Source organism: Solanum stenotomum, chromosome 2 (assembly GCF_019186545.1).
Source record: "Solanum stenotomum isolate F172 chromosome 2, ASM1918654v1, whole genome shotgun sequence".
Taxonomy (NCBI): Eukaryota; Viridiplantae; Streptophyta; class Magnoliopsida; order Solanales; family Solanaceae; genus Solanum; species Solanum stenotomum.
The window spans coordinates 69,324,332-69,347,641 of record NC_064283.1 but is presented as its reverse complement, the minus strand read 5'-3'; the positions used below and the strand labels follow the sequence as shown (position 1 = coordinate 69,347,641).

The window sequence follows — 23,310 nt, the reverse complement described above, 5'->3', positions numbered from 1 at the left end:
TTTCTCTATTTTCTACAAGTGTAGGTTCCGGCAAGTGAGCGGGTTTTGTAGTAAACTTGGGATTTGAAGTTCTTCCTAGATTTTGTGGTATGTCCTCATATGTCGAGGGCAAGACTTTTCTATTCTAGTTTTATGATAAGATTCTTGTAATAGACTTAATAGACTTCTTTTGATTGTAAAGGGCCGTGTCCCTAGTATGTTTTCACGTTTATGTCTAAGATGGCTAAGAGACTTAGTATTCCGCTTGTGTACTTTTGAATGATGTTTTTAAAAGTGACCTTTGAATCTTATGGGATTTTATTTAAAGAGTTTTTAATTCCACACTATTTTACATATCTAATGTGATGAATGCTAAGGGCTTGTATGAGACCTCCGAGAGGTCGAATACGCATGTTACGACTTGGGGGTGCTCTCGGGTCGTGACAATAAATTCATCAACGGCGTTGTTCGCTCCTCCCTAGCTCTCTTCACCATAACTTCCACTGTCATCGACTACAAGTTCTCACTATACGGACTCAATCCTCACACCGACGACTATCGCCTTACTCTCTCCGAACTACATCTACGATCAGCAAAGAGAATTCTAACGATGTGCGAAGCAAATAAAGGTATTTACATCAAAGCAGGTCAGTTTGTTGCTGCCATTAGGCAAGTATCAAAAGAATACTCAACAACACTTTCTTCATTACAGGATCATGCTATTCCTTTTCAGTTTGAATCGATTAAGCATGTGTTAGTTAGTAATTTAGGTTTAAATTGTTTATCGGAGTTTTTTTTCTCCTTCGATGAGGTTCCGGTTGCTGCTGCATCTATTGCTCAAGTACACCATGCTGTTTTAGTTAAAAGACCGTCAGGAAGTGGCGGTGAAGGTGCAGTATCCTGGATTGGAGTAACTATGTCTTTGTTGTCGAAATCAGTTGGATGGATCTTCCCTGGATATAGGTTCCAATGGCTTGTAACTGAATTTGAAAAATCTATTGCTTCTGAGCTTGATTTTATTGCAGAGGCTAAAAATTTGGAGAGGATTAGGGAAAAATCTGGAGATAGGAGAATATTTTGGTGTTGGAAAGTACTCAAGATACTTCCCTGTCATATTTACAGGAAGAACTATTGACAGTAAGTCCGCACTCGGGGAAGGAATGTCTGTTGAAGAAAGGAAGAACTTAAAGCAGGATTTGAAGTCTCTTAAAATGGAGGATATATCTTCCTTCATGGAATCTCTGCCTACCGATTTTCTCACAGTATTGCGGACCGATGGGCTCCTAAGATCTCTGACGAGCAAGTTGGTGCTCCATTGAGAGTCAGGTTACTAGCATATGCTGAATATGCACTATACGGACTTTCATTGAAGGCCGACTCTAAATCTGATTCTGCCATAGGAGTTGTGCTCTTTAGATTCAAGATTGGCCTCTGATACATCCAACTAAGACTCCTGTTTGGGATATTGGGGCTTGTTTCATGGCTAGAAAACATCAAACACAAGTCAACTAGGAGGTTTACAGATTTTCTTGCCTCAGCTGGTTTTGTGGTAAGGAGCTTGTACCGTCCTTTATTGACCGCATAATTAAGTCTGGCCAGTTGTAATAGTGAAGAAATTGTCTCATTTGCATTCATTCACTTCTTAAGAAGCTTTCCTAAACAAATGTCTTTAGGTGGTACACTATAACTCTAGAGAGGAAAGTCTGTTTCTACGAACTCCATCCGATCATCTTTAAGTGTTGTGTCATGTCTTATGTGTAGTCTTAAACTAGACGAAAACCTGTAAAGTCAATTCCAATTTTATAGTAATTTTTTCTCCTCCAAAAACTATTGGATCTTTTCTCTCATTGGCATCATATTCTATTATCTGCCAGCACAAGTAGGGATTGCCCTACATAAAAAAAATTGATTTCCCTTCGAGCATTTGTTAATGTTGTATCTCCTTGTTAGCGCAGCTATATAGACATGATTTTTACCAATTACAACAAGTACTTTTCAACAATATTTTAGCCAATCTTTCACATTAGAAACTTGTGACCTGTTGTCTTAACTGCACTCAGTAAAACACAACTAGATTTCTGACTCTCACCACCATATGCTGTTTGTAGAATGTGAATTTGCTGTGGTCGAGAATATATATAGGTCATTAAGCTCACAATGGGCTTTGGACTTGATGACAATACCCAAGGATTATACCGAGGGAAAATAGGTAGAATAGTGCGTATTAAGCACCATTTGATAGCTTATTATCGGAGTTATGAGGTTGTTGCTTTAACATATACTGCTAGAGGCTGCAGTAATGTAAACAGTTTTCACGAAAACTGATGATAAATAAGGCCATGGAAAAGCAATCTGGAAGTGCTTTGTCACTTAGTTATCGCAGAAAGAGCAAGAACTAGAATGACTTAAGATTCCAGGTATTCTACTCTTAGCTTCTTCAATGATGTCATTTAATCCTGGATCATCGGTAGAAATGGAAGTCAATGGCTTTTTACGCTCAGTTATCATTGGAGGTTTGATTAACAAGGCACTACTAGCTTGGGCAGATGAGAAACAGAAGTGTTTCTGTACGATGGGGGGTGAGTTCTTTTGCAGCTGTGCTGCCATGGGAATGGGATGAATCACAGTTACCATCTTCTGGCTCACAATGAGTGATGAAAAACAACACATGAAAACCAAGAAAGTTGCTAATTAAAAACCTGTGAACGTGATCATGCCAACTGTGTTTGTCCTTGTGACGCATGTCCAGATGACTGTTAAAGCTCATTGAAGGTTGCTATACCTCCTATTTACATCTTATTGTATTTGGAAGAGAGGACCGTGCTTCTTAACGTTCGTATAGTGCTGTAAATCTATAGCTATTTCAATGTAATTATGATGGTCTCTTCTTTCTCAACATGTATATTAGTTCTAATGACAATGATACAATTGAAGACATCTAATTTTTGATTTCTTAGAGAAGGATACTTAGTACTTTGTGACTATGACTGATGATTGTTCTCAAATGGTTTGGATGAAGGTACATGAAAGTCATATGCACATATACAAATACAACATCTGATGCAGTTTCTTGAAGTGAGAAGTAACAGAAATACTTGAAAATCAAGTCTATCTTGTGATATGCGCGATGAAAGAATCCAACTCTATTCGAGAAGCTCCCCCTTTCTCTGTGGACTGCCTTACAGCTTCTCCCAATTCTTCTGCTCTTTTTCTAATCAGGTCTCCTCCTTCTGATGCCATCAACTTCCTCACGACATTCTCAATAGTGGATGCACTTACTAGCTCCTCGCGTTTCTCCCATTCTCGAACAAACAGGCCTATTTTCAGTATTTCTGTCAAGAAGAAACCATTTATTGGTTGATCAGAGTGCATAGGCCAAGCAGCTATAGGCACTCCCATAGTTATACTCTCTATGCAAGAATTCCATCCACAATGACTCATGAACCCGCCTGTAGACGAATGAGCCAAGATTTCTGGTTGTGGTGCCCATTCTCTTACCACTAACCCGACCTCTTTTACTCTTTCCTTAAATCCTTCAGGCAACTCAACTTTTCTAGCTTCCCCTTCAAAGATATCTCCTCTATCGGCGTCTCTCAACACCCATATGAACCTCTGTTTACTCTGCTCTAACCCCATCGCGAGCTCCTTGATTTCCCTATCAGAGAAGGAAATTGTTGTTCCAAACGATATAAAAAGAACTGATCTCGGAGGTTGTTTGTTCAGCCACTCCAAACATATATCGTTCCTATTTGAGATATGATCGAGTTTAGTAGGCAGAACAGGTCCAATTGCCCATTTCTTCTTGTTCAGATTAGTTTCTGCTTGTTCCAACAAATCAAGAAACTTGCCTTCAATTACTTTGCTTGTGTTATGGATATCACCTGATCTAATATCCATATACTGATGCTGATAAGTCGAAAAGTCCCTGGCTTCATCTGCCATAATTCCTTCAAGGGAGGGTACCTTTTTAAGCAAATTTTCTTCATGTTGTATAGATATTCCACCAGATAAGCTTAGCCAATGGAATAAAGTGAAGACTGAAATGCAGTTAAATACATAGGATTCAACATTGGGCAAAGAAGAAACATCCTGAACATTATAAGACATTAAAGGATCATGAACAACAATGACTCGTCTTGCTTTTGATGAGATATGGCGTAAGAAAGAAGCAATGGGCTTGCGAAGAAGCATAGAAGCATCCCACGATGGCTGAAGATGTGATGGGAATTTGCTCAAGGCATTAAAGTCAGGTGATGGTGAGTCAAATTCAGGAGTTGGAAGGTCATGGAAGTGGACTTTGGCTATGTCTGAAGGATTTTAGGCGTTGGCTCGAATCCTAGCTTGACGACTATGAGTGGCCGAGCCAACATAGTAGACAGGAAAACCATAGGAGGAGATTAAACATGAAAGTTGAAGAAGTTGGTTGAGATGGCCTTGAGCTGGAAATGGAACCATAACTATAGGTACTTCATGGTTTGTTAAATTCTCACAGCTATACATGTACGACGACAAACCGGAGTTTTGTACTTCTGTTGGATCCTCTCCTGATTGAGTTTGTGTCATGGTAGAAGCTGGGAAACAATTTTCAAGTCTATGAGAATTGCTTAAAAGCAAACAAAAGAGAGTCTTGGCTATGAACCTTTCACCTTATTACAAGACAAAAAGACAAATTATATGACAAAAGTTTTGATGTGAGGATAGAAAAGTATGTGGTTCTGAAGTATTGTGAGCAAAGTTTTCCAAGCTAGTAGTAATCAACATTCTAGATTTTTCATTTCTGTTTGGGTAAATTAAAATGGTAAAAATAAGCCAAAAGCCAAAAACCAATCCAAACAGGCAAAGCCCCCGAACCTGATACCTCTGGTTAAGGATAATAATTGAGTTACAGAGTGTATTCCTCCAGAGTTTTGGGAATATTTGAAGACACAAGTATTACCCTTTGTTGGGAAAATCAGCTTTGATGAAATTATCAATTTTTTCTAGCGTATATGACAGTTTGAAACTATTAACTTTAGGTCCATTCCATCCCCTGGTGTTAGAGAGAGGAAAAAAGACTCCATTAAACGCCACGAGTCCATGGAATAGCTTGACAACAAGAACCAATGTATTAGGGTCAGCCAAGGAAATTCTGAACTTGTAACTAAGTATCTGAAAATTGGACCAACTGTTAGGCCATGGACGCGTAGAGATGAACATGTTACATGAGAGATGGATTCTTTCATAGTATTAATGAATAGCTGTATCAAGATTGTGGTATCAAACACTTTCAACCAACTATAGAATTCTAAAGAGCTGGTTTCATGGATTTGTTTTATTTATGCGTAGTTGATATCTCAGATGTTCACTCAACTACTAATACTTCTAATCACAGAATTCATTTTTTTTTTCGAGAGACCAATAGAATTACATGGAAATGGATACAGCACCACGTCCAAATAGAAGGACTATCTCTTTAAAATTAGCGTTGAGCAAGAGAGGTGGTTTCGATAGACTACTCTAAAGATGCTTTTTAACTCCAATTAGAACAAATAAACAGATTAAGGTAGTCAAACATTTATTCATGTTAAAACCAGATTAAGTATCTGTTAAGAGAGAAATGCAAAGCAATCATCTCATTGATAGGCATAAAAGTTTATAAGATACTGAACATTCCAAGATCAAATAAATGTAAGGTAGTAACCAAGATACTTGAAGATGAAGTCTATCTTGTGATATGCGCGATGAAAGAATCGAACTCCATTCGAGAAGACCCCCTTTCTCTGTGGACTGCCTTACAGCTTCTCCCAATTCTTCTGCTCTTTTTCTAATCACATTGCCTTCTTCTGATGCCATCAACTTCCTCACAGCATTCTCAATGGTGGATGCATTCACCAACTCCTCGTGTTTCTCCCACTCCCTCACAATCAGGCCTATTTTTAACACTTCTGTCACCAAGAAACCATTCATTGGTTGGTCGGAGTGCATAGGCCAAGCAGCTATAGGCACTCCCATAGTAATAGGAGGAGATTAAACATGAAAGTTGGACAAGTTGGTTAAGATGACCTTGAACTGGAAATGGAACCATAACTATAGCTACTTCATGGTTTCGTAAATTCTCACAGCTATACATGGACGACGACAAACCGGAGTTTTGTACTTCTGTTGGATCCTCTCCTGGTTGAGTTTGTGTCATGGTAGAAGCAGGGCAACAACTTTTAAGTCTATGAGAATTGTTTAAAGAGACAAGTATTGAAAACACACTTAAACTCAACATGAATCATTAGTTTTATTCCCAAGCTATTGACAGCCTTAAATACACCCTCGATCTTGCAACATGAGTGAAATACACCTCTAAATTCCCGCCAAGTTTAGGAGTGTTTTCAACACTTCTCTCAGCTTTTTATTAAGAACCCCTTGCTCCTACAAGAGTTTGAGACCACTTGCTATGTCATGTGGTAGATCGGGGTGTATCTTAGTTTAGTTAGTCAAGTAGAGTGTGTTTTTAAGGCTGTCAATAGCTTAACTAATAATTTGCGCCTCAAGGATGTTTTCTATACAGAAATCTATCTTGGCTATGTAACTTTCACCTTATTACAAGACAAAAGGACATTACATGACAAAAAAAATTGGATGTGAAAGAAAAGTATGTGGTGCAGATTGCAGAGGAATTGTGACCATTCACCATATTTTTGAAAACTAGTGATAATTGGTCTTCTAGATTTTTTTCATTTTTGGTTTCTCTTTTCAAGTATTTTGTTTACTTTATATATTTGTCTGTTTTTAAAATGATCTTGTAATGCTCCAGGATTACATAATATCAGAAAACACACACTGTCTGTCTAAAGGAGTACATTTTTTTTTTGGCATAGTTTGTTTCGATCCGATGTTTGATATTCATTTTGGAGTTTGACTAATCCTAATTATGGACAAAAAGTCTCACTTTGAAAGGTACAACACTTCATGCCAAAGGTGATTTCAGATTAAAGCTCGAACCTGATGCCTCTAGTTAAGTATAGTAATTAAGTTAGAAGTGTAATCCTCCAGAGTTTTGAGAATATTTGAAGACACAACAAGTTTTTACTATTTGTTGGGAAAATCAGCTGTGATGAACTTTTCAATTCTTTCACTGTGATTTCTCAGATGTTCATTCAACTACTAAAGTACTAATAGTTATTATCGCATAAGTCATTTTCTTCATCGAGAGACCAACAAAATCACATGAAAATAGCTACAACACCATATTATACAAATAGAAGGACCATCTCTCTTGCCAAGATGTAAATAGTAAACGCAAAAAGTAAAATGGAAATGAGGAAGTACATCAACCTTCAATGAAATTCACAGCTTCCTGGACATTCATCACAAGGGCAAGCACAATCACAATCACAATCACAATGATCACATAAACAAGTAACCAACAATTTTGTTTATTTTTCTGAATCAATTTTGATTAGTTGTTGAGAGCTAGAAGATGGTAACCGCAATTCATGTGATTCCCATGACAACACAGAACCTGATGTAGGGTCGATATAGTAAAGGTAGAAGGCAATAATCATGATAAAACCTATGGTGTTTTTCGATATGGCTCAAGTTTTAGAAGTGAAGGCGAGTTTGGTGTTATCAAAATGTTCAATTATTACAAGGCTTTAACAAGTGAATATATATAATGTCAGTCTGTTCATGATATTATTTAATTTACTGTCATGAACTAGAAACTATGCATTAAATATAAAGTTAAAATGCTAATTATAAACACATCTGAGGAGCAAGATCGTAATTGGTGTTGAGCATGAGAGGTAGTTTCCGATAGACAACTCTAAAGATGCTTTTTTACTCCAATTAGAACAAATAAACAGATTAAGATAGGCAAACATTTATTCATGTTAAAACCAGATTAAGTATCTGTTAAGAAGAAATACAAAGCAATCATCTCACCCATAGGCATAAAAGTTTAAGGTGGTAACCAAAATACTTGAAAATGAAGTCTATCTTGTGATATGTGTGATGAAAGAATCCAACTCCATTCGAGAAGCTCCCCCTTTCTCTGTGGACTGCCTTATAGCTTCTCCCAATTCTTCTGCTCTTTTTCTAATCAGGTCTCCTTCTTCTGATGCCATCAACTTGCTCACGACATTCTCAATAGTGGATGCATTCACCAGCTCCTCGCGTTTCTCCCACTCCCTCACAATCAGTCCTATTTTCAACATTTCTGTCACGAAGAAACCATTTATTGGTTGATCAGAGTGCATAGGCCAAACAGCTATAGGCACTCCCATAGTAATACTCTCTATGCATGAATTCCATCCACAATGACTCATGAACCCGCCTGTGGATGAATGAACCAAGATTTCTGGTTGTGGTGCCCATTCTCTTACCACTGACCCGACCCCTTTTACTCTTTCCTCAAATCCTTCAGGCAACTCAACTCTTCTATCTTTCCCAGTAAAGATATCTCCTCTATCGGCGTCTCTCAACACCCATATGAACCTCTGTTTACTCTGCTCTAACCCCATCGCGAGCTCCTTGATTTCCCTATCAGAAAAGGAAATTGTTGTTCCAAACGATATAAAAAGAACTGATCTCGGAGTTTGTTTGTTCAACCACTCCAAACATATATCGTTCCTATTTGAGATATGGTCGAGTTTATTAGGCAGAATAGGTCCAATTGCCCATTGCTTCTTGTTCTGATCACTTGCTACTTGTGCCAACAAATCAAGAAACTTACCTTCAATTACTTTACTTGTATTATAGATATCACCTGATCTAATATCCATATACCGACGCTGAGAAGCTGAAAAGTCCCTGGTTTCATCTGTAGCAATTCCTTCAAGGGAGGGTAGCTTTTTAAGCAATTCTTCTTCATGTTGTATAGACATCCCACGCGATAAGCTTTGCAAACAGAATGAAGTGAAAACTGAAATGCAGTTAAATACATAGGATTCCACATTGGGCAAAGAAGAAACATCCTGAACATTAAAAGATCATGAACAACAATGACCCGTTTTGCTTTTGATGAAATATCGCGTAAGAAAGAAGCAATGGGATCGCGAAGAAGCATAGAAGCATCCCACGATGGCTGAAGATGTGATGGGAATTTGCTCATGGCATTAAAGTCAGGTGATGGTGAGTCAAATTCAGGAGTTGGAAGGTCATGGAAGTGAACTATGGCTATGTCTGAAGGATTTAACGCGTTAGCTCGAATCCTGGCTTGACGATTATGTGTGGCTGAACAAACATAGTAGACAGGAAGACCATAGGAAGAGATTAAACATGAAAATTGGAGAAGTTGGCTAAGGTGACCTTGAGCTGGAAATGGAACCATAACTATAGTTACTTCATGGTTTGGTAAATTCTCACAGCTATACATGGACAATGACAAACTGGAGTTTTGTACCTGGTTGAGTTTGTGTCATGGTAGAAGCAGGGCAACAACTTTTAAGTCTATGAGAATTGTTTAAAAGAGAAGTATTGAAAACACGCTTAAAACTTAGCGTTAATCATTAGCTTTATTGACAGCCTTAAAAACACCCCTTTACTTGATTAACTGAACTTAAATACACCTGCAATCTTGCAACATGAGTGAAATACACCTCTAAATCCTCGCCAAGTTTAGGGGTGTTTTCAGCATTTCTCTCGGCTTTTTATTAAGAACCCCTTGCTCCTATAAGAGTTTGAGATCACTTGCTATGTCATGTGGTAGATTGGGGTGTATCTTAGTTTAGTTAGTCAAGTAGAGCGTTTTTAAGGCTGTCAATAGTTTAAGAACAAAACTAATAATTTGCGCCAAGTTCAAGCATATTTTCAATACAAAAATCAATCATGGCTATGTAACTTTCACCTTATTACAAGACAAAAGGACTTATTATATGGCAAAAAAATTTGGATGTGAGGAAAGAAAAGTATGTGGTGCAGATTGCAGAAGTACTATTGTGACCATTCACCATAGTTTTGGAAGCTAGTGATAATTGGTCTTCTAGATTTTTTTTCATTATTGGTTTCTCTTTTCAAGTATTTTGTTTACTTTATATAATTGTCTGTTTTTTAAATTATCTTGAAATGCTCCAGGATTACATAATCAGAAAACACACACTGTCTGTCTAAAGGAGTACATTTTTTTTTTTGGGCATAATTTGTTTCGATCCGATGTTTGATATTTATTTTGGAGTGACTAATCCTAATTACGGACAAAAAGTCTCACTTTGAAAGGTACAATACTTCATGCCAAGGGTGATTTCAGATTAAAGCTCGAACCTGATACCTCTGGTTAATGATAGTAATTAAGTTATAGAGTGTAATCCTTCAGAGTTTTGGGAATATTTGAAGACACAACAAGTTTTTACTCTTTGTTGGGAAAATCAGTTGTGATGAACTTTTCAATTCTTTCACTATGATTTCTCAGATGTTGACTCAACTACAAAAGTACTAATAGTTATTATCGCATAAGTCATTTTCTTCATCGAGAGACCAACAGAATCACATGAAAATAGCTACAGCACCATATTATACAAATAAAAGGACCATCTCTCTTGCCAAGATGTAAATAGTAAACGCGAAAAGTAAAATGGAAATGAGGAAGTACATCAACCTTCATTGAATTTCACAGGTCCAAAATATATAATAATTTTAAAACACACATTTCATTTAATTATATAAAATATTATAGTGCTAAAAATTTTAGGAACTTTTAATGTTACACACTTGAAAATTTTGAAAACTTGAAGGAAAAAACAAAAGAAAAAATAGTTGAAACACCAAAAGTGTAACTGATATCCACTTAGAGAGGTGCACCCACTCATCATTGTAGTATTATATGATACTTTGAACGTGGCTTCACACAGTTAAATTTAAATATTTTTTAAAAAAGATAACACTGCTATATATGATCTAGAGAGGGGAGCATGAGTTCATGTGAACCCACGGTACCCCCTTTAGATACGCCCCTGACTAAGGATATGACCTTAGATAAGAGGGTACAAAGGTTGCGGATTGGGGTAAAATGTTAGCAGGTACAATCAAACCTCTCTAAATTAATATAGGCGGGACCATGAAATTTTATTATTTTGTAGAGATACTATTTAATTGATAAATTAAAATTTATTAATTTAAAAAGTGTGTCGACACTGAAAAAATTGTTCAGGGATGAAATCTCAAAGAATTTGAAGGAATCCACTTGTGGAAACGTCGTTCATGAACTTAAGGTCATGATTAAAGATCTCAGTTACTACAATAAATGGACGTTACATGTCCAGAGGTCCAGAGCTTAGAACAAATTATTGATATCATTAGAAAAACAATGTTGATGATAAAGTTGAAGATGATACAATACCTTTGCAACCTGTTACGCGTAAGGAAACACTTGCATCTAGAACTCTTCACAATTTTATGGTATAATTAGAAAAGACAACACTGAAATTTTTGGATGTAATAGGAAAAGTTAGAGATAAGCTTCAACTAGATTTAAATTTTAACAAAAAAAAGAACAAAATAGAATCATATTTCACTGAATTTTCTTAGATATATTTGTACTTTTAAAGAATTATTAATTTATAATATTAATGAGACTATATATTTATATAGGGATCTTCTGAAATATTTATTATCTTATTATCTTAATGAGTGATTTTTTCCATTGGCCCAAATCGAGATCAGAGGAAATTATTATCTTAGAGAGATTATTAATTAATCGAGTATAAATTTAGTAAGATTTTACTGTAATTGACATTTTTGCGCTTAATTTTCAACATGAGATTAGGCTTGGTGATAGTCCAAACACCATGCATGTATGTCGTAGTGTTAGTGTTATTCATGTAGTGTCTTGCTCTTCGATATTTGTTACCACATGTAGTTACAATTTTTTTAAAATTATTCTTGTGTGTTGATTTTCGTATTAATTGTCTGGCTTTCTTTGTTAGCAATATTTTCTTATTCATAATTATTTTGATTTAATATAGAGATTGCGCGTTTCTATATCAATTTTAATACTATATATAATAAAAATAAAATAAAACAAAATTAGAATGTGTCAGCTTTACTGGTCCATATGAGAATGTCCCCACAAACAGCTTTACCCAAATCCAAATAATACTAAAGTAGAATTGACGTGCCACCAGATTATAAATGATGTGCTGATTGAAATAAATACTAAACGTGTAACAATTTACCAATGAGGTGCGTGAAAATTGATTGAAATAAGGGAAAAGGGTAAAAAATGTCCGTAAACTATGTGAAAGAAATAAAAATGTCTTTCATTTATAGTATAACTCAAAAATATTTTTGCTGTCAATATTTTGGTTCAGAAATGCCTCTATAATTACTAAATGGGTCAAAAATGCCCTTTTCCGAATAAATATTTTTTTTCTTTTTAAATATATCTTCTTCCTAATTAACATATTATTAAAGAACACTGGTTTTGTTTTCTTTCTTTTAAAATCACTTTAACAAATAAAAATGTAGGAATTTTTTTTCTTCTTAATCTCATTTTATCAGTTAAAATAGAATAACTTCATGTACCCTTTCGACAGATAATATATGCCATACATATAAGATCATAATATATCCATCATAAAAAATAATTATAATAAAATAAAGAAATATTTTCATTTTTTATTTTTTCTAAATTGAAGTAAGATAAATAGTTGGTAATTTTAAAAATATTATTAGAAAAAGAATGTATTAAAAAAGAAAACAAATGATATATTTTATTTGGAAAATGAGCATTTTGACTCATTAAATAACAATAAGGGCATTTTTGGATCATAATATTGACAGTAAGGACATTTTTGAATCAAACTACAAATGAAGGGCATTTTTATTTCTTTCACATAGTTTAAGGGCATTTTTTACTTTTTCCCTTGAAATAAATATTAAACGTGTAGCAATTTCCTATTTTTAATTTGCTTGAAATAGATTTAATGTTATGATCCTATTATTAGTAGGATAATATGTATTCTGCAATGAATTTAGTCCTAATAGAAAAATGTTTTGTTTAATCGTAATATAAAATTACATTTATATCTTATAGTAATTTTTCATATGGAGGAAAATTTTGAACTTAAAAAGGACAAATAAGTCAATCAACTTTTTAAATGAGAGATTTTGCTAAAATAAGCTTTTAGTCTTTTCATGTGAACATTCATGCAAAACTCCAAAACATGTGCACCACATATTTTTTTTGGCCACATCTCCAAATCTTTCTAGTAGTATGTTGTATAACCTAGATCCAATAATTAAAAAATAATACTCCTTCCGTTTTAATTTATGTGACAATTTTCGAATTTTGAGATTCAAACAAGTCTATATTTGATCGTAAAATTTTCATTTATCTTTTAATTATTTTAATTTGTTAATTATTGTGACTTATAGTACTTTTTACGTAATTTACAAATATATAAATTTCATTTCAAAAATTTCGAAAAACGCAAATTTTCTCTCGAAAAATAATAAACACTACATAAATTGGGATAACCTCTTACATACATACATACAGTAGCGGACCCAGAATTATTATTAAGGGTGTTGACGATTGTAGTAAGAAAATGAATATAATTATGAAGCTGGTAGGACTTGAACACACAACCTCAAAGAATTTTACAACGCCTTTAACCACTAGTATATATATACACACTCACTTCAACAACATCTTCTACAAAAGATTGAACAAACTTCAAAGTTGTTTACCTTGTAGATTGAATATTGATAGCCCTGCTTCTAGCCATGACACAAGTAGAAAACCATGAATTTAGCAAACTGAAACAAGATGAAGTAGCTATACTTATGGTTCCATTTCCATCTCAAGGCCATCTTAACCAACTTCTCCAACTTTCATGTTTAATCTCCTCCTATCAACTTCCTGTCTACTATGTTGGATTGGCAACACATAATCATCAAGCCAGGATTCGAGCTAACGCGTTAAATCCTTCAAACATAGCCAAACTTCACTTCCATGACCTTCCAAATCCTGAACTAATTGCCTTTGAGACAATATGGGATGCTTCTATGCTTCTTCGCGATCCCATTGCTTCTTTCATACGTGATATTTCATCAAAAGTAAGACGAGTCATCGTTGTTCATGATCCTATGATGTCTTACAATGTACAAGATGTTTCTTCTTTGCCCAATGCTGAATCCTATATATTTAACTGCATTTCAGTTTTCTCATGCTATATTATGATGTGCTTATTTTTAAAGATTTCTGGCCAACATGAAGAAGAATTGCTTAAAAAGCTATACTCCTTTGAAGGAGTTACAACAGATGATGCTATGGACTTATCAGATTCTCAACATCCATATATGGATATTAGATCAGGTGATATCCATAATACAAGTAAAGTAATTGAAAGCAAGTATATTGATTTGATGGAACAAGCAGAAATTAGTCTGAACAAGAAACAATGGGCAATTGGACCTATTCTGCCTACTAAACTCGATTATATCTCGAATAGGGAGAATATATGTTTGGAGTGGCTGAACAAACAACCTCCAAGATCAGTTCTTTATGTATCTTTTGGAACAATAAATTCATTTTCTGATAGACAAATCAAGGAGCTCGCGATGGGATTAGAGCAGAGTAAACAGAGGTTTATATGGATGCTGAGAGATGCCGATAGAGGAGATATCTTTAAAGGGGAAGATAGGAAAGTTGAATTGCCTGAAGGATTTGAGGAAAGAGTAGAAGGGGTTGGGTTAGTGGTAAGAGAATGGACACCACAACCAGAAATTATGGCTCATTCGTCTACAGGCGGGTTCATGAGTCATTGTGGTTGGAACTCTTGCTTAGAGAGTATTACTATGGGAGTGCCTATAGCTGCTTGGCCTATACACACTGATCAACCAATAAATGGTTTCTTGGTGACGGAAATATTGAAAATAGGCCTGCTTGTTAGAGATTGGGGGAAACGCGAGGAGGTAGTAAGTGCATCCACTATTAAGAATGTCGTGAGGAAGTTGATGGCATCAGAAGAAGGTGACCTGATCACAAAAAGAGCAGAAGAATTGGGAGAAGCTGTAAGACAGTCCACAGAGAAAGGGGGAGCTTCTCAAATAGAGTTGGATTCTTTCATCGCGCATATCACAAGATAGACTTGGTTTCTTTCTAGCTCTTTCTACTTTGAATTTCACTTTTCAAGCAGTTTGGTTACTTTACTATTTTCTTTTAACTTGCTTTTTTATCATTGATCATTGAATGTTCTGTATCTGAAATTTTTTATGGCTCAGTGAGATGATTTCTTTGTATTTCTCTTACTGAGAGCACAACTTAACTTGCTTTTTTATCAGCTTCTTGGCTCAGACTAATATATGCTACCTTAGATGATTTCTTTGTATTTCTCGACTTTGAGAGTATACATCTAAACACCTCAATTGACAACTAAATACTTCAACCTGTCTCCATTGTGTCTCGTGAACACCCGATGCTAAAGTGACACTATAAATCTTGAAAGAGTTTAGATGATCATTTTGCAAGTTGGAGTGTACAACTGACACAGAGGAGATGATTGATGAGTTGAGGTGTCTAGATGTGCATACTTATGAGTATGAATAGGAAGCAACATAACACAAAGAAAAAGGAGATATGCAACGATGCACATTGTACACTGCTGTATTTCATTACATTATAGTGTGCTTCCTTATTTCATAGTTTCCTCACTACAGGAGAACTGCCACCAAAGGAATTCTCATTTACTCATTTACCTTGTTTATATTATAGATTATAAAATATTTTATGCTTTCACTCATATTTATCAAATTCCCCCCATATTAGATGGACCAAAAAGAAAACATGTCACATAAATTGAAACGGAAGGAGTAGATTTTTTCCCCTGCCTGTAGATTTATATAAACTAGTTTCATGGCACGTGCGTTGCACATGTGTATCACATATAGTATACAATGTTGTAAAATAGAATTAATATTACTAAATTAATGTTTTTAGTAAATAATTATAACAAAAAGAACACAGGACCAATGTTTTTAAATGATTAATACATATTGTCATAGAGTTACTTGTATTTTGAGATCATTTTGACCATATATTATTTAAACATTTCAAAATACATTTAGAATTTCAATATGGTGAGAAAGTGGCATTTCTTTAGTAGTATTATTTTTACTTTACTCAATTTTGTACACAAATCTAACCAACAAATTTATTTTTAAAAAAATGTCAATAGCCTTTCTTCTTGAGGTTATGAACTTAAATGATGGACACCATTTAAGTATAATTATTCTCTTAAAAATTCACACTAGAAATTTAGTATGTGCATGACACTAATAAGGATTACCATAAATATTTCAATATTTTATCTTTATACGTAATCTATTTTTTACAAAATATTATTACTCAATTAATATTTGAGGAAGACTATCATAGAGAGGTAATCTTTTAAAAAAAAGGGTACTTTGTTGTTAGAACGAATGATGGTTAAATAGAGGCTTGAGTGTATGCCAAATATTTAGCTTGATCAATACTTTGCTATTTATATACATTTAGTAGAATAATTTAATTTTAATATATGAACATTACCTTTGTTGAAAAATATTTCATTTCATTAACTTTCTACCTTATCGTTGTCGAATTGTAGTCTTTTCATTTTTTCTGCCGCATACATATCATATAGTTGTTGTCTAATGAAAGTATCTAGTATCTTATAGAAGTTTTATCGTGATATAAAATATTTACCTTTTCAATAATAAAAATTAATTGATGAATAAAATTTAAAGTGTTATTTATAGAATCCTTTATTTGATTTAAGAATATTTTATGACCAATCACTATTTTCTTATCTATATTTATATAGCTAGCAAGGAGTATATCTTGTGACATAACATTTTCTAAAATTAAAATGAGCACAAACAGGAAATTCATACTTAAAAAATTTCATACTCAATAAAAATATAAAAAGGAAAAAACATATGGAACAATACATAGCCATTGAAGAAGGAAGACGAAATATATGTTCATGCTACATTCACTATAGTGTTCCATTTGATTGAAATATCTTCCCACCAACACGTTACACTCTCCATTCATTCTTACTTACATATGTATTAAACAATTATATAATTATTATCATGATTATATTATCATATTATAAGTAAAAGTGAAAATCTATTTTTGAAATAGTGGATATAACATCAAGACTAATAATTCAATGGACTATGTTGATGCCCATAATTTTAGTAAAATTCGAAAGAAACTCCTTTGTTTGAGTGTGAAAGAATAAAAAATGAAAAAACAAAGAAGAAATATCTTACCCAAATCAAGCGACTTTTTTCACATTTGTTTATTATTATTGTCTTTCCCACAACTTTTCATCACTATTAACTCATGAAAATTGTAAGAAAAAATATGAGTGTGAATTGATGGATGATTTGCTACAATTTGTTCACTGACTCTTTCTTATGTGGTACCTCGAATTTCGTTGAATTTTTAACTTAATCAACTGTTCCAAATAACCCTTGAGATTTATTAAGAAGAAGAAGAATAGAAAACTTTTTTAAAAAATCGTAGTTGAAAAGTGAGAGGAAACCCTCTATTTATAGATAACAAATAGTAGTATGAATAGGTGCTAATAGGGCCTTGTCAGAAAAGTTACAACCTTTCAAAAAAATCATTGCTCATCTGAAAAGCCACAATTCATCGGAAAAACACAACCCTTTGGAAAAGTCACAACTCTTTGGAAAAATCACAACCCTTCGGAAAAGTCACAACTCATCGAAAAAGTCACAACCCATCAAAAAAGTCACAACCCTTTAACGTGAAAAGGTATTTACTTTTAATATTAATAAATTAATAAATAAAATAAATTGATTATTTTTAATTGGGGGTATTATAGTAATTTAACATTCAAGTTTGAGAGTTCATGCTTTTAAGGCAGTATGTGTATATGTATGTATAGATATTCAAGATGTCTAACACTAGTCTTGATACTTGTGTTTTTTCTGGCTGGATGTGTCGTAAATGGTAAACGCCTGAAGGCTGTTCTCATCCCTGCCGGGGGAGATGACAACCGTCTCTCCTCTCTACGAACACAAGAAGTAGCGTATACTGTCATTCAATAAGAGAGATGCAAAGAGCAACAGCCATCCCTGATACCAGCGAGATAAGTTGGATTACTGTATTCACTAACGTTGTCCTTCCACTATTATTCATTTCAGCCAACACTCCAGCAACCGAAATGTAGATGAAACCGCCAGCAGTGAATCCCTGAAAGATTATATTTGAAATAAGAGAGGCTCTCTTCTATGAACTCGACAAAAGTATCTCTACTGAATCTTGAAGAAGAATCTCACCTCAATCAATGACGAATGACCAGAATCCTGTCCCAATGTCAATGTCTACATAGCATAACAGAACATGGTTCAATCAAATGCAATAAGAACAGCAGAATATTGATCCATTAATACTGACCAGTGCATAACACAACATGGTTCAATCTTGAGGGAGCTCATGTGCGAGAAGAAACAAAGTTCTTGACCACCCACCAACTGATCCATGAAGGAGGAATGCACTTCCCAAAACCATCCCATCAGTAAAATTGTGCTGTACCATAACATAAATTCATCAACAGTGTTGTTCGCTCCTCTCTAGCTCTCTTCACCATAACTTCCACTGTCATCGACTACAAGTTCTCACTATACGGACTCAATCCTCACACCGACGACTATCGCCTTACTCTCTCCGAACTACATCTACGATCAGCAAAGAGAATTCTAACGCTGTGTGAAGCAAATAAAGGTATTTACTTCAAAGCAGGTCAGTTTGTTGCTGCCATTAATCAAGTACCAAAAGAATACTCAACAACACTTTCTTCATTACAGGATCATGCTATTCCTTTTCAGTTTGAATCGATTAAACATGTGTTAGTTAGTAATTTAGGTTTAAGTTGTTTATCGGAGTTTTTTTTCTCCTTCGATGAGGTTCCGGTTGCTGCTGCATCTATTGCTCAAGTACACCATGCTGTTTTAGTAAAAGACCGTCAGGAGAGGACCGTGCTTCTTAATGATTCGTATAGTGCAGTAACTGTATAGCTATTTCAATGTAATTACGATGCTCTCTTCTTTCTCAACATGTATATTAGTTCTAATGACTATGATCCAATTGAAGACATCTATTTTTTGATTTCTTAGAGAAGGATACTTTGTACTTTGTGACTATGATTGATGATTGTTCTCAAATAGTTTGGATGAAGGTACAAGAAAGTCATATGCACATATACAAATACAACATCTGATGCAGTTTCTTGAAGTGGGAAGTAACAGAAATACTTGAAAAGTAAGTCTATCTTGTGATATGCGCGATGAAAGAATCCAACTCTATTCGAGAAGCTCCCCCTTTCTCTGTGGACTGCCTTACAGCTTCTCCCAATTCTTCAAGAACATCTTTTATAGATGGTTAATCGAAATTTCCAAGTCTTACATGTGTTTACTAGTTCTGTTCAGTTCTCAAACAATTCAAAGTTGATACCTTGAAGAAATACAAAAGGATGAATATAGATAAGCCTGCTTCTACCTATCACAGGGAGGATACAACACAAGTACAAAACTCCGCTTTCATGTGTAGCGATGAGAATTTACTAAACCATGAGTTTAGCAAACTGAAACAAGATGAAGTAGCTATAGTTATGGTTCCATTTCCAGCTCAAGGACATCTTAACCAACTTCTCCAACTTTCATGTTTAATCTCCTCCTATGGTCTTCCTGTCTACTATGTTGGCTCGGCGACACATAATCGTCAAGCCAGGATTCGAGCCAACGCCTTAAATCCTTCAGACATAGCCAAAGTCCACTTCCATGACATCCCAACTCCTGAATTTGCCTCACCATCACCTGATTTTAATGCCTTGATATCTCCTCTATCAGCGTCTCTCAACACCCATATAAACCTCTGTTTACTCTGCTCTAATCCCATCGTGAGCTCCTTGATTTCCCTATCGGAAAATGAAGTTGTTGTTCCAAAAGATACATAAAGAACTGATCTTGGAGGTTGTTTGTTAAGAAAATGCAAACATATATTCTCCCTATTCGAGATACGATCTAGTTTAGTAGGCAAAACTGGTCCGATTCCCCAATTTTTCTTGTTCTGATCACTTGCTACTTGTGCCAACAAATCAAGAAACTTACCTTCAATTACTTTACTTGTATTATAGATATCACCTGATCTAATATCCATATACCGACGCTGAGAAGCTGAAAAGTCCCTGGCTTCATCTGTAGCAATTCCTTCAAGGAAGGGTAGCTTTTTAAGCAATTCTTCTTCATGTTGTATAGACATCCCACACGATAAGCGTTGCAAACAGAATGAAGTGAAAACTGAAATGCAGTTAAATACATAGGATTCCACATTGGGCAAAGAAGAAACATCCTGAACATTATAGGACATTAAAAGATCATGAACAACAATGACCCGTTTTGCTTTTGATGAAATATCGCGTAAGAAAGAAGCAATGGGCTCGCGAAGAAGCATAGAAGCATCCCACGATGGCTGAAGATGTGATCGGAATTTGCTCAAGGCATTAAAGTCAGGTGATGGTGAGTCAAAGTTAGGAGTTGGAAGGTCATGGAAGTGAACTTTTGGATATGTCTGAAAGATTTAAGGCGTTAGCTTGAATCCTGGCATGACGATTATGTGTGGCTGAACAAACATAGTAGACAGGAAGACCATAGGAGGAAATTAAACATGAAAGTTGGAGAAGTTGGTTGAGATGGCCTTGAGCTGGAAATGGAACCATAACTATAGTTACTTCATGGTTTTGTAAATTCTCACAGCTATACATGGACGACGACAAACCGGAGTTTTGTACTTCTGTTGGATCCTCTCCTGGTTGAGTTTGTGTCATGGTAGAAGCAGGGCAACAACTTTAAGTCTATGAGAATTGTTTAAAGAGAGAAGTATTGAAAACACACTTAAACTCAGCATGAATCATTAGTTTTATTCCCGAGCTATTGACAGCCTTAAATACACCCTCGATCTTGCAACATGAGTGAAATACTCCTCTAAATTCTCGCTAAGTTTAGGAGTGTTTTCAACACTTTTCTCAGCTTTTTATTAAGAACCCCTTACTCCTACAAGAGTTTGAGACCACTTGCTATGTCATGTGGTAGATCGGAGTGTATCTTAGTTTAGTTAGTCAAGTAGAGTGTGTTTTTAAGGCTGTCAATAGCTTAACTAATAATTTGCGCCTCAAGGATGTTTTCTATACAGAAATCTATCTTGGCTATGTAACTTTCACCTTATTACAAGACAAAAGGACATTACATGACAAAAAAAATTGGATGTGAAAGAAAAGTATGTGGTGCAGATTGCAGAGGAATTGTGACCATTCACCATAGTTTTGGAAACTAGTGATAATTGGTCTTCTAGATTTTTTTCATTTTTGGTTTCTCTTTTCAAGTATTTTGTTTACTTTATATATTTGTCTGTTTTTAAAATGATCTTGTAATGCTCCAGGACTACATAATATCAGAAAACACACACTGTCTGTCTAAAGGAGTACATTTTTTTTGGCATAATTTGTTTAGACTCTAAATGTTTTATCCGATGTTTGATATTCATTTTAGAGTTTGACTAATCCTAATTACGGACAAAAAGTCTCACTTTGAAAGGTACACCACTTCATGCCAAAGGTGATTTCAGATTAAGGCTCGAACCTGATGCCTCTGGTTAAGGATAGTAATTAAGTTAGAGAGCATAATCCTCCAGAGTTTTGGGAATATTTGAAGACACAACAAGTTTTTACTATTTGTTGGGAAAATCAGCTGTGATGAACTTTTCAATTCTTTCACTGTGATTTCTCAGATGTTCATTCAACTACTAAAGTACTAATAGTTATTATCGCACAAGTCATTTTCTTTATCGAGAGACCAACAGAATCACATGAAAATGGCTACAGCACCACATTATACAAATAGAAGGACTATCTCTCTTGCCAAGATGTAAATAGTAAACGCGAAAAGTAAAATGGAAATGAGGAAGTACATCAACCTTCAATGAAATTCACAGCTTCCTGGACATTCATCACAGGAGGCTAGTTTGGTGTTATCTAAATGTTCAATTATAACAAGGCTTTAACAAGTGAATATATATAATGTCAGTCTGTTCATGATATTATTTAATTTACTGTCATGAACTAGAAACTATGCATTAAATATAAAGTTAAAATGCTAATTGTAAACACATCTGAGGAGCAAGATCCTAATTTTCAGCTGGTGTTGTTGAAAATTCCAAGTTAGTTCAACATGTATTATTTACAAGGTAAAAATAGCTGGACTTGTGTTAAATTTTAATTTGCTTATTATATTGGATAACATGTCTACAAGTTCAAAGTTTCATCACCATTGAAGTCAACATGTATTTGATACTATAATGAATGTTTGCTCATCAATAATGGTGATGTTATCCAAATTAGTTAGCAAGTTTGAAAATTTCACATGTTTGCATCACATTTAACCATTTAAATAATACATGTACACGTCTGAAAGTTAGGATCTTGCTCGATCGTCATGTGTGATTTTAAAATTGGCATTGAGCATGAGAGGTAGTTTCCGATAGACAACTCTAAAGATGCTTTTTTACTCCAATTAGAACAAATAAACAGATTAAGATAGGCAAACATTTATTCATGTTTAAACCAGATTATCTGTTAAGAAAGAAATACAAAGCAATCATCTCACCCACAGGCATAAAAGTTTAAGGTAGTAACCAAAATACTTGAAATCGAAGTCTATCTTGTGATATGCGCGATGAAAGAATCCAATTCCATTCGAGAAGCTCCCCCTTTCTCTGTGGACTGCCTTACAGCTTCTCCCAATTCTTCTGCTCTTTTTCTAATCACATTTCCTTCTTCTGATGCCATCAACTTCCTCACAACATTCTCAATGGTGGATGCATTCACCAACTCCTCGCGTTTCTCCCACTCCCTCACAATCAGGCCTATTTTTAACACGTCCGTCACCAAGAAACCAGTCATTGGTTGGTCAGAGTGCATAGGCCAAGCAGCTATAGGAACCCCCATAGTAATGCTCTCTATACAAGAATTCCATCCACAATGACTCATGAACCCGCCTGTAGACGAATGAGCCAATATTTCTGGTTGTGGTGCCCATTCTCTTACCACTAACCCGACCCCTTTTACTCTTTCCTCAAACCCTTCAGGCAACTCAACTTTCCTAGCTTCCTCAGTAAAGATATCTCCTCTATCGGCGTCTCTCAACACCCATACAAACCTCTGTTTACTCTGCTCTAATCCCATCGCGAGTTCCTTGATTTCTCTATCGGAAAATGAAGTTGTTGTTCCAAAAGATACATAAAGAACAGATCTTGGAGGTTGTTTGTTAAGCCAATCCAAACATATATTC

General features: G+C 35.0%; 3 protein-coding genes and 1 non-coding gene across 6 annotated transcripts in view; 2 read left to right on the top strand and 2 right to left on the bottom strand.

Moving 5' to 3' along the window:
- LOC125855507 (uncharacterized) overlaps positions 1 to 1,635 on the top strand; it is a 35,237-nt gene extending 33,602 nt beyond the window's left edge. The window contains exon 2 of the mRNA XM_049535231.1: positions 1,306 to 1,635. Within this exon, the coding sequence (XP_049391188.1) occupies positions 1,306 to 1,414 (109 nt within the window). The 3' untranslated portion in view covers positions 1,415 to 1,635. The remainder of the gene's footprint in view (positions 1 to 1,305) is intronic.
- LOC125855509 (zeatin O-glucosyltransferase-like) overlaps positions 1 to 20,807 on the bottom strand; it is a 32,668-nt gene extending 11,861 nt beyond the window's left edge. Inside the window, exons 1-2 of one of the 2 annotated variants that reach the window (XM_049535234.1) lie at positions 20,757 to 20,807; positions 9,259 to 9,352 (exon numbers count right to left, since the gene is read on the bottom strand). In XM_049535234.1, the coding sequence (XP_049391191.1) occupies positions 9,259 to 9,352; positions 20,757 to 20,792 (130 nt within the window). In that variant the 5' untranslated portion in view covers positions 20,793 to 20,807. Of the gene's footprint in view, positions 1 to 6,021; positions 6,237 to 9,258; positions 9,353 to 20,756 lie in introns of those variants that run through there. The other variant, XM_049535233.1, reaches the window with a different exon arrangement.
- The window catches only part of LOC125855511 (zeatin O-glucosyltransferase-like), a 151,539-nt gene continuing 141,850 nt past the window's right edge, over positions 13,622 to 23,310 (top strand). For both annotated transcript variants that reach the window (XM_049535243.1, XM_049535242.1), the window contains exon 1: positions 13,622 to 14,862. In XM_049535243.1, the coding sequence (XP_049391200.1) occupies positions 13,672 to 14,862 (1,191 nt within the window). In that variant the 5' untranslated portion in view covers positions 13,622 to 13,671. The remainder of the gene's footprint in view (positions 14,863 to 23,310) is intronic.
- Positions 17,853 to 17,986, bottom strand: LOC125857272 (U6atac minor spliceosomal RNA). Its single transcript, XR_007445604.1, has one exon. It is a non-coding gene; the product is annotated as a U6atac minor spliceosomal RNA (small nuclear RNA).